Genomic DNA, 12,647 nt, shown 5'->3' with positions numbered 1-12,647 from the left:
GTTGTGATCATAAATAAAACAAGTATTTTTATTGAAAAGATAAATCATCGTATTTGAATTTGATTATGAATAGGATCCAGACAACCACTGGCTTCTAGTGCTGTCACAAGCAGGACATTTATGCCAGTGTAACAAACAACAGGTGGGCAATCCCACCCTCCATCCCCCAATTCATACCCCAGGGCTGGTCCAAAAAGAAACTGGATCATCCAGGGCTACACAGAAAGATCAGAAGGGGCAGCTGTAAGCTAAAAGAGACTGTTGATTAGCACCTCTTCTCTAGTACAGCTCATAACTGTAATCAAGGTTGTGGTTGCCCACCCTCTGGGATCTCTCAGTAGTAGCTATATCTTAGGGAGAAGTCCTTCTATGGTGACAGTAGTCCACAACGGGTTTCTCTTAAGCCAAATTAATATCAACTCCATACTCAAGGATTATCTGGAATCTTAAGACACTGGATGGAGTATAAGCATGGGGGTCTCCACACAAATGCTTTCCTGAATGGGTGTTTTGGCCAGAGTACATGACTGGATTGCACCTGAGGCTTATTCATGATGGCTTTCACACTCTCTAGAGCAGCACTATCCAACAGAACTCCAAGATGAGGTAAATATTCTATGTCTGTGCTGTCCAATTATGTCAGCCAGTAATTACATGTGGCTGCTGAGCTCTTGAAATGCGACTAGTGTAACTGAAGAAGTAAACTTTAAATTTCAATTAATATCAATGTAAAAGGTCACATGTAGCTAGTGGATACCAATAAACTTCTACTGGGTACCCTTTGACCAAATGTTTAAAACATCAATAACTAATTTAAACACACTGGTTTATCAATTTATCAAATAAATATTTATTTTGCAATAAAAATAAAGAAATAAAGTTTCTGTTTTGTTTGATTTTAAATAGTGGGAACCAAAACAATCACTTAAAACAAAAAAAAAAGCTCTGTCTTATCGCAAATAATCATTCTATACAATTTATCATATATTAAAACTTACAAAATCAGATTCTTCAGGTCAGAGGAATAGTTGATTGTCACCAGTTCCATGGCTTTCTGTAAATTCTCTCGCTGAATTCCTGCCAAAGAGTTGCAAGCCAAAGCCAACACAACTTTTCCTAATGATATCAGATCTGCTTGCTGACATGAAAGAATAAACATAACTTTTAATTTTCATTTCATAGGTACTCATTTCATACACTGACACCACTGCCTAAATGGAAAAAGCATCATTATAAATAAGCTGCAGGCAGGATTCTCAAACAGCGGTGCTCCTCAGAATTACCTGGAGCTTATTAAAAAGACGACTTCTGAGCCTCTCCACCAGATATTCTCGCTGGGTGGGTCCAGAAAACAGCTCAACATTTTTAAAGCACCCAGGTAATTCTGATGAAGGTAGTTCTAGGTCCACGATTTAACAGACTTTAAGCAATTCCCATGCCAACTACAAATTGCCATTTTTTAAAGTTTTTCTTTCTAACTTTTCCTTATTTAAATAGAGCTAATATTCTTCTCTATTACAACAAATTTAAGGGTACTATACATTTGATTTGCTACGACCACTATAACTTAAGATACACACTTTTCTCATTTTCTGTAACTCCCAGAATATAGTGTGAATGTGAAGGATTATTTGAAGAAAAGTTATCCTGTTACAAACATTAGCATTAACCAGATTTTAGAGCAAATTCTCTAGAACATCAAAAATGCTGCAAACCTCAATGAATGACATCCCATCTATCTTTGTTTCCAAATAGACTATTTTTACTCACACTATAACAGATCTTTAAGCTCTGGAACCACCAGCTGCTTTCCTAAAACCTCTCCCCCTCAAGATTTACCATTATGAGGCTTTCCTTCTAAAAGGATTTTCAAAAGACAGCTGTCTGAATTAAGTCCTTTATCACCTATTATAACTCCAGGAAACAGTATGGTCATCCCAGGTGGCCCTGATTTGTAAGAAGCTATCAACAACTACATGCCTTAGAGAATGGAGTACTTCAGAATTAACATGAAACCACCTGAAGCAATTATTTGCAGATCTTTAAAATCTGAGAACTCATCTAAATTATTAGACACATGTTCATTTACTGAGCGTTAGTTTATTATAAGGAATTTTCAAGCCTAGCTGTACATTATCATCACTTGAGGAGTTTAAAAACAAAACCAAAATCATCTAGTAGCCATCCCCTCGTCTCAATTTTGGTATAATCAGTCTGGAATCAAAATCTAGGTATTGGTATTTTTCTAAGCTTCCACAAATGATATGCAGCCAGGATTGAGAACCACTGGTTTGTTGGAATATTTGTAACTTTAAGGCAATCATGAGTGAAATTCTAGCATTATATGGTTATCCTTAACAACACCCTACCCAAATAATGAGTAAATTTTAACATTAAACTCCATTACTAAAATAACATTTAAAAGTTCATACTAAAAAATTTATCCAAAACTAGCATTTGTGAATCTGACACTGAACAGGAGGTAAGGAGACAGACTGATTAGGTAGACAAACTACTTTGAATCTATTAGAAAAGATCCAAAGATTCATGCCAGAAAACTTTGTAAACTTCACTGGTGGAAGAGTCAGGAGACCAGAATGGCAGGAGGGAAGCTGGCATGGGAAGGAGTACTATTACTGTTGCCATCATTTCTGTTCGCTGGAGGACACTGTGATGAACTCCAAAAAGAACGCCTCTCAATCACACTTTAGATCAAGTAAAACATTCCAAGTTATATTCATGAAATTATAGAAATCTCAGCCAAAAGAAATCAGTGCATGTAAATGCCAACTATAAATTTCTATGGGCAATTCAATTCAAAGTATCCAGCAAAGCACAGCAAAGACTGTGGCTGTTTATCACGTGTTTCAGCAGCAGATACCAACACCCAGTCTTCCAACTCTTCGAGCAGCAGAATTTTCAGTTTGTTCCACCCTGAACTGATGCTGTATTAAGCCTCCCTCCCAGAATATTCCATCATTCTCTATTACGAGACAGAAAACCAAAATGATCCAAGAGAGCTGAAGAACCAGATGGGTTTAAAAAATAAGAACATCTGATTTTCAGTACATCTCACCACCTCTCTAAAGCGGACTCAAGGTGAGAACATCCGCTTTTAGAAATAAAGTACACATGTGACACAGTCCAGATTAAATTAGAAGTTTTTTTAAACAAAAGAAGTTAATAAAATCTTAATTAAGAGAGTTTCACACCATAAAACTCAGTAACTCTCCTTTCCTTATTTCTCAGCTAAATAATTTTCCATTTGTTATTTTGCTTCTTACCTCCATCTGGTTTTCCCCCCATTTGTTGAATTCAGGAGATTTGCCCCCCAACTGATTTTCAGTTTCTTCCTGATTCTCGACTTCTTGATTTCTTTTTCTGATTCTATCTATGGCTCTACTTATGTCCATTTTACTCAAAGTCAGTCTCTATTCACGTGTCTGAAACAGACTATGAAAAATATACTACAAGAAACAATGCACTCCTCATGTATCTCTTCTCTGTAAAATCACACTCCCCCTTTGGAACTATCTTTAATTCTTTCCTATATCTTACTATAATAAACTATATTAAAAAATCAGCTACACATATATACCCAAAAACAGAAAGCCTGATATATATCCTTCAATGCTGAAAAAAATTAAGAGGTGATAATTAATTGAAGGTTGCCTGATTTTATGAATGAAGGCATATCCTGACTTACAAATATTAATAAGTTACCCTAAATGCTTACATAAACTTGGTTGTTTGGAACTCAAGAGATTTTTTTCTTACGAAAAGTTTTGTTTTTCAAGGTAACTACACAACCCATAACATACCTGAAAAGGAACCCTATTGAGAAAAGAATGAGGAGCATGTGCAGTTTTGTTTTTGTTTTTAATGCAGACAGGGGTTTCTAGATACTTACATTAGAAGATGATGGTACTGCTCTAAAAATGTGTAATTTTCCTTCAAAAATTTAATATTATCTGCTTGGATGTATATCCAAGTGTATATAATCTCTAATATTTTAAAAGTCAATAATCTGTCACTTTTGGAAGCATAAAGGTCATAAAGAAAAATTAATCAGAGCCAACTAGTTAGGCACTAAGTATAAGAAGATAAGAATGACAGTAGCTAAGAAACAACATCTCCAGATAAGAAAGAGGCAGCAAATGCCCTCAGGCAGAAGAACACAATGCTGCTGTTGGGGGAAAAAAAGAACTAATCACATTCCTCCCCGTATTGCCCACTAGACGTTGCTATCAACCAGAACAGCTTGGCTGCTGCTGAGGTTAGATGGGCACAAGCAGAGGGGAAGGAGGATGTGAAACGTCTGCAAACAACTGAATGCAATGAGTGCCTGCAAGTCTTTGGGACTGCACTGTCTGTGGTTTACCAGAAAAAGAGATTTATGCATGAACTGAAATACTAAACAGTGATTAGACTCTACCTCTCATTTTATCCTTTTTGTTCTAAAATTCTATCAGTGAATTAAAATCTTCTTCTAAAACTTTAAACAAAATAAGTTGAAAAGAGAAGAACAATAAGGTGTTTCTCCATGTAATTAAGAAATTATGCCTTAGAGCAAACCTTTGTAAGTTAATAAATGTTCAAAAAACCCAAAAACTTCTTATACACAAAGAACTAAAATTGTCTTAAAATCACAGCTGCCTATCCTAATGTGAAGCATTCCAATACAAACTGAATAACCTATTTACTTTAGTTTTGTTACCTGCGGAGTAATCAAGGCAAATGCAACTATTCTTTCTCTGAGATGGAGTCTCGCTCTGTTACCTAGGCAGGAGTGCAGTGGCACGATCTTGGCTCACTACAACCTCCGCCTCCCAGGTTCAAGCGATTCTCCTGCCTTAGCCTTCCAAGCAGCTGGGACTACAGGTGTGTGCCATCACGAACCTGGCTAATTTTTGTATTTTAATAGAGACGGGGTTTCACCATGTTGGCCAGGCTGGTCTCGAGCTCCTGAGCTCAAGTGATCCGCCCACCTCAGTCTCCCAAAGCGCTGGGATTACAGGTGTGAGCCACCGCATCTGGCCTAAAGCAACTGTTCTTAATGCTTGAAGAAATACGTTCTTATTATTCAATACTTTATCATTTAAATCAGGAAATAAGCAGCAGCAAAATAGCTAAGAAACATCACAAGGCCTAAATCAACACTAATAAAATGAAGTCAGACAATAATCAAATACTAATAATGTATAAGAAGTGAGTGATATGTTCTGACTAAATTTAAAAAATTACTTAGAAAATGGCAATCCAACAACAAACCTCTGAAAACATTTCTAAAATTTTATGACTGGTAGTCAGACAAGTGTTCTAAAAGTAAAAATAATAGATGTAATTAAAGGAGTGAAAAAGAAGGGTGTCATTTAATATAATCCATTCATTTGACTAGTCTGTTTTAATCTATCTATGCTTAGGACACGTTTCCTAAATCACATAAATACATTTTCATTTTGAACAGTTAAGAGTCTGACATTGTCATGAGGTCGGGCACAGTGGCTCGTGCCTGTAATCCCAGCACTTTGGGAGGCCGAGGTGGGCAGATCACCTGAGGTTGGGAGTTCGAGACCAGCCTCACCAACATGGAGAAACTCCATCTATATACTAAAAATACAGAAATAGCATGGTGGCGCATGCCTGTAATCCCAGCTACTCAGGAGGCTGAGGCAGGAGAATCCTTGAACCTGGGAGGCAGAGGATGTGGTGAGCCGAGATCGTGCCATTGCACTCCAGCCTGGGTAACAAGAGTGAAACTCCGCCTAACAAAAAAAAAAAAAAAGAGTCTCTGACATTGTCATGAATTCCCCTTTATTCCAACCTATAAGGGCTCTACACTAAATACATCATAATGGTTAAGAAATACCAGCCTGGGCAACATAGTGAGCCTCTATCTCTACAAAAAATAAAAATAAAAAAAATTTTAGCCAGGCACAGTAGAGCACATCTCTAGTCCCAGCTACACGGGAGGCTGAGGTGAGTGGATTGCTCGGGTCCAGTTCAAAAGCTGCAGTGAGCTGACTGCACCACTGCACTCCAGCCCAGGTGACACAGCAAGACAGAAGCAAAAGAAAAGAAAGGAAAAGAGAGAGAAAGAAATAAAGAGGGGAAAAGAAAGGAAGACAAGAAAAGAGAGGAAGGGGAGGGGAGATACATGTTCAAAGTCTGCACAGAGACCACTCCAAAATAAATTAAAATCTAGGCTTAAAACACGGAAATACTTTAAAATGAACAAAATTTGTATTTAATAAAGGAAAACAAGTAAATATCCATGTTAATTCTTACTCACCTGGTACTGGGCCATTAATGCCAATGGATTATTATTTTGACTGTTATCAAATGTTAAAACATCAAAAACTCCAACACAATTTACTCGCAACCTTTAAGGACCAGATAATTTAAAGAAAATAATTAAAATAAGTTTTTTTAAAATTGCATACTCATGGAAAAGTAACATTTCCCAAAATATTAGGAAAGATCTCAGAATTGAGTTTAACTTCCAACCTACCCCACACCACCTCCACCAACCACCATTTTGGAAATGGGAAAATTAAGGCTCAGTGATAAACCTACAGCTGTAAAAGTCAGAAACGGACAAAGCCAGAACTATAACTCACATCTCTTGACTAACAGGGCAGTGTCCTTTTCACCATTCCAAGCTGTTTATTAGTTATTCATAAAAGAGAACTAGTTAGCTTTCTAACACTTGCAAAAGATGTACCAGACACTGTTCTAAGCATTTTACATGACTCATTCAAATCTCTGAATAACTTTTTGAGGGGTACCTCATAAATAAGCAGAATGGAGTTAGTAGTACACTTGTCTAATAAGGTTGTCGAAACACAATTTGAAGAAGTAACTTGTTCAACGGCATATCAATAGTAACTATCAAAGCCAGGATATGAACTTAAATAACTTGGTACCAGATCTATATAGCTCTATGCTATGCAGCCCAAGACAATCTTAAAATTACAGCAACTCAAAACTCAGGTGAAGACAACACTGATAACTGTACTAGCTGTTCTCAAAGTATGTGACTCAACAGCAGCAACGGCAACATCTAGAAACTTGTTAAAAATGCAAATTCTTAGGCCCCAGTGCAGACTTATGAATGAAAAACTCTTGGGGTAGGGCCCAGCAAGCTGTGTTTTATAAGTCCTCCAGGTGATTCTGATTCATGCTAGAATTTGTGAACCATGGTGCTACATAGAAAAGTTGTACTGATACTATTTTGAGATTCCCCTAAACCTAACCACATATACTTCACTAACCTTTCCCAAGATTTTTGGTTAATAACCAGGCATTTTATTCAGAATTCAACATTTTTTTTAAAAAAAAGCTTACAAATGAATTCAAAGTCATAGAAGTTCTTCTGGATGGAATATATGCAAAGGCAGAATTAAAACAATCATGTTTTGTTTACTAAGTTGTCAAAGGTAAGATGCTCAATAAAAGAAACCAAAACTCAAAATGCTAGTACCTTGTTTTGCCAGTTATCAGAATCTTCGTTGGATCCATAACTCGACATGCCAAACCTGCTGTATGAATGGTACGCAATGCAGAACTTAGTTGGACAATATATGCCCAAATAAGAGATTCTGGCAATAATCCAGCATGTTGCCTGGGCAACGGTCCATCATGTTGACCTATACAGCAAAGAAATCCAAAAAATGACATCTTAAGCAATCAACTAAAAGACTAAAATATTAAAACCAAAATTAGCAAAGATAATTCATGTACACTCATGGCACAACATGTCAATTTATATATGTGTGTGTATGTATCTGTGTAATTTAAGTTTAATCTATTGCCCAAAGGTTCCTGTCTGAGATTATGACTTTTATATTGTTACCAGCAACAGGGCTCTCACTGAAATGCTCTTTTCTGTAACCATATAATTATTGAATAAAAATTATTTAAAGTAAGAATTTATATTTAATTGTTAACCAAATAAATATAAAAACAGAAACTGCAGAGGTTATTCCACTTAAAATGTGGCTGGCTAATCCTACCCTGTATTATTATTTAGGCATGTGAGAGCTGTTCCTTGTGTGGCTTGATGAAAATAAAAGTCTCTACCATCACTGATGTTGAATGTTTGTTTTCCTTATACCACTCAGCCCCCTCTATCACAAAGGTGTATTCTATCAACTCATTAAGTGGTTTTTGATAATATTTTCTAGGTCATTGTTAATATATTGTAAATCAGTAGAAAAGGAGACACATAAATTTAATCAAGATTTTGTAATTATTCCAAGGAATATGTCCTTACATTCTTTTCTTTGTAGAGACAGTTTTGCTATGTTGCCCAGGCTGATCTCCAACTCCTGGGCTCAAATGATCCATATTTCTCAGCCTTCCTAAGTGCTGGGATTGCAGGCATGAGCCACTACGCCCTGCCGACCTTATATTCATATTGTTGTAAAACAACCTTTTGTGAACCAGTTATAAAAAGCAACATAATTAAGTGGTTAATTATGTACTTATAATAAATAACAAATATGTACTTATGGCTTGGAATAAAATTTCCGGTAAGCAGCACATACAAAATTCAAAAATAATTATCTCTCAATTTGGACAGAAGATAATACACTTTGGAAATATGTGTAAGAAGGTTCAAAAAAATGGCACTGGTAACAAATGCCAAAACAATCTTAAAAATGACTATCAATCGTTTAAATGAAACTATTAATAAATGTAGTAATAAGGAAACAAAGTTTTTACAGCAAACATATATATATATATAGTGCTTACTGTCTGCCAGACTCTGTTCTAGTTGTTTTACTGATATAGACTCATTCTGAATCTTGTATCACCTCCATATGGTATGCTATTCTTCTCATTTTCTAAATTAACATATTTCTTATACTTTGCTATTTTTTTCATTTGTGCTAAGATAATAAATTACATAGTGTAAGAAAATGGTAGGCTTTTATGCATGTATGGTATGGTTAGGGAAGTTACGACTACTCAAACAATACTTTAAAATATTAGAAAAAAGGACTATTTCCTATGAAAACGTAAACATTAGTATATTAATCAGTGAACACCAAAAACAGAATAATTACGATAAAAAAAATGACTGGAAAAGAATGCTATAAAAGAGTGGGTCTCAAAAGAAACCACTCCAGCATTTGGCAACATCTGGAGATATTTCCGGCACCACAACTGGGGCAGAGGCGGATTGCCACTGGCATTCAGTAGGCAGAACCAGGCCCTTCAGTAAGAAGAGGCCACTATAAACATTCTGAAATGCACAAGACAGCCCCCACAAAAATTATTATCCAGCTCAACATGTCAATACTGCTTAAGTTGAGAAACACAGTTATAAATTAAAGCCAACAGTCATTTCACAGGTGCTACTACCAAAATAAATTTGAGCAACAACTATAGTCATCTATAAGAAAAGTTGTACCACATCCCCTTCCACAAAATTATGCATGTGTCTACAGATGACATAGCAAAAGGAAAAAAATGACCACATTCTATGTTAAATGTGAAACAGCCATGTAACCACAACTTTCTTTTTTCAACTGTCAGAATGCAAAAAGTGAAGTAACAAGTAAACAGAAGTAATCTATTTTTGTCTATAATCAGAGTCTTTAAAGAGAGTTGCAATCTGAAAGATACTAGAATATGGACTCAAATCTTTCTCCCCTCCTCTTTAATTTTCAAGTCAAGAAAAACTTAAAAAGATTAAAAAGCATAATGTGATGCTTCTTTCTTGCCCCCAGAGACTGAGACCTTCCCCAAATACATAAATTAATGAATAGAACATCTCAAAATGGATTTGTTTTTCTCTGAAATCATTTACCCTTTAACACACATTTGTTAGAATTCAAGTATTCTGGTTGTTTGCAAAATCTCAATGATAAAACAATTCTTTAAGTATATATTAGAAAGGGGCAAAAAATAAAATATTTCATGTTTAAGGAAAAGTTACTTAAAATTCTATTTTGAAACCTTAGATTAAGATTAAGTAACATGGAATCCAACCTTCAAACAAAAGCATTTGTTTAGGGAAATAATTACCTAAAGAACAATATAGTCATAGTAGGAATCATTAAATTATATTGAGAGAATATAAAAACTACAGGGGAAATACAATAAAGAAAAGATGTAATATGATATAAAATGTTAAAACAAAAACAAAACAATGCAAAAGGAGATGAAAACAAAACAAAGCAAGACTGGAAAGAAATGTACTAAAAGATTCATAACGGTTGCACTTAGGCGGGGAAGCCATAAAGACTGTTCCTAATAACTAAACTATTGAATTTTTCAAGACACCTTTATTAAGAGAGCATTATAATTTTAAAAGAAAAACATTTTAAAGAGAAAAACAATTTTAACACATTCCCAGTTATTTAAATATCTGATATCCATGGGAGTCTTCAAAAATCTATCTTATCTTAGTCAATATGCAAAATACATTATTTCCTAACTTCTTGACCATCAACTCTTATTTCTTTGACATATTTTTGAAATGTGATATGGTTTGGCTGTGTCACCCAAATCTCAACGTGCATTGTAACTCCCATAATTCTCATGGTGTTGTGGGAGGGACCCGGTGGGAGATAACTGAATCATGGGGGCAGTTTCCCCGATACTGTTCTTGTGGTAGGGAATAGGTCTCATGAGATCTGACGGTTTTATAGGGGGAAACCCCTTTCACTTGGCTCTCATTTGCTTTTCTTGTCTGCTGCCATGTGAGATGTGCCTTTCACCTTCTGCCATGATTGTGAGGCCTCCCCAGTCACAAAGAACTGTAAGTTCATTAAACCTTTTTCTTTTGTAAATTGCCCCGTCTCGGGTATGTCTTTATCAGGAGCATGAAAATGGACTAATACAAAATGCAACAGTCTTTAAACTAAATGATTACAGGGAAAAATTATACATATTTTAAAGCAGAAAACTACTCTTCCACAGAGCAAAAGCATTAGTCAAAATATAGTTTGCCTGTATCTTTTTCTTACCCCACTTTCTCTTGGTGAAATAGGCATCAGCATTAGGGTCATTAAAGTGTCTGCTCATCATAGTTTCTCCTCCAGCATGGAAATCATATGCAAACACAAGAGCTTAAAATAAAACACAAACACTGATTACTGAAAGCTGGCTTCAAATAATGAAGCTCACTAGCAAAAAGACCAATTACAAGTTACTCACAGGGCTCGGCAAATGCTTTAGTGGTGAATACTTCGCGCAAAGTTACGATATTTGAGTGTTGAATTTTCTTCCACATGTCGACCAACACCATGCACTTTGTGTTAACAAGACGAAAACCTGAAAGACAATTTTTCTACTACAGTAAACTCTAATTGACATCTCCTTCATATTCTATCAGAAATGAAAAGAAAATGCCATATTATACATTGCTCATGAGGTACTAATTTCCAAATAAAAAATTTCCATTCATATGTTAAATAATATATTCAAGGTTTGAATAATCTTAGCCCCAATGATATGATTATAAAAGAAGATAACTTATCTCCCTTACCATGTATCCTCCGAAGGCAATATGGCAGATCATCTTTGCTATTTACAGCTTTGTAGCAAGATGTAATATACCCAAAATTACTTGATTTCTGTATCCGGTTGGGAGGTGGCAGTGGTTCTAGAGGAAATAGGCTATGGTAGCTGTCAACCTCTGTAGGAACTGCTAGAGTAATTCATAAGAAGACTTGAAAATACAGACATTCATAAGTAGGAACTGCTAGAGTAATTCATAAGAAGACAACTTGAAAATACAGACATTCATAAATCTCAAAAATATAGAAGAAATCATATTTACTATAAACGCCTTGTATATCACAATGTGCTCTTGTATTACAGAATAAACATAACAATTCCATAAGACAAACTAGCTTCCGTATCAAAAATAGGCATTATAACAAAATAACCAAAGAACAACTAAAGTTCATGCATTCAAAAACATTTCCTTTTATAGCACAATACAAATTTGTTTCTCAGAAATAATTTTTATGAACAATTTGAGTTATCACTTAGAGATAAATTTTTCTAGAACAAACATGTTATCAGGTTTATAATCAAAATGACATGTATTTTTTAATGATTCAAATATAATCATGTTTCCATCATATACAATCAAATATAATCACCAACCTATACTTTAATTTTGTTAACTGTCTTGAACGACTTCCGAATGCTCACAATATTTTAAGTGAACGGAAGATAACCCAACATGTAGTACAGCCATGGTAAACTAACTAGAAGAAAATATAGCAGATGGCAACAATGGTAACCTTTTAAAGGGAGGATTATTATTCTTTTCTTTACGTTATTTGGTATTTGCCAAATGTTTTATAATATACATGTTTAATACTATTTTTAAAACATGGCATTATGTCTGTTAAAAAAAAAAAAACCTACAAACAAAAACAACTGATAATTTTTGACCTCTGACTGGTAAGAAACACAGATGAAACCATATTAAGAAAACTAATTCCAGAAGACAGCCTCAAAATGATCCTTCCTCTGCATCTGCCAAATACTTTATGCTCATTATCTCTTAGTTCTCACAACAATCCCATGAGGTATAATTCCCTATTTCATAAATAAAGATAATAAGGATTGCATAGCTGAGAGAGAAAGGTAGGATGCAAACCCAGGACTTTTTGATTCTA

General features: G+C 35.1%; 1 protein-coding gene across 4 annotated transcripts in view; it reads right to left on the bottom strand.

Annotated features, from left to right (window-relative positions):
- The window catches only part of PAN3 (poly(A) specific ribonuclease subunit PAN3), a 157,430-nt gene that overhangs the window by 16,224 nt on the left and 128,559 nt on the right, over window positions 1–12,647 (bottom strand). For 3 of the 4 annotated variants that reach the window (XR_004054774.1, XM_030922461.1, XM_030922463.1), the window contains 6 exons: window positions 11,501–11,662; window positions 11,170–11,286; window positions 10,980–11,081; window positions 7,484–7,649; window positions 6,293–6,383; window positions 999–1,138 (listed from right to left, as the gene is read on the bottom strand). Coding sequence is in view for 3 of the 4 variants with exons in the window: in XM_030922461.1 (XP_030778321.1) it covers window positions 999–1,138; window positions 6,293–6,383; window positions 7,484–7,649; window positions 10,980–11,081; window positions 11,170–11,286; window positions 11,501–11,662 (778 nt within the window). In the remaining variant the exon portion in view is untranslated. The remainder of the gene's footprint in view (window positions 1–998; window positions 1,139–6,292; window positions 6,384–7,483; window positions 7,650–10,979; window positions 11,082–11,169; window positions 11,287–11,500; window positions 11,663–12,647) is intronic. The other variant, XM_030922462.1, reaches the window with a different exon arrangement.

This window comes from Rhinopithecus roxellana, chromosome 18, assembly GCF_007565055.1.
Source record: "Rhinopithecus roxellana isolate Shanxi Qingling chromosome 18, ASM756505v1, whole genome shotgun sequence".
NCBI classification, from domain to species: domain Eukaryota; kingdom Metazoa; phylum Chordata; class Mammalia; order Primates; family Cercopithecidae; genus Rhinopithecus; species Rhinopithecus roxellana.
The sequence above is the reverse complement of the archived record's forward strand: the minus strand, read 5'-3'. Positions and strand labels throughout refer to the sequence as shown.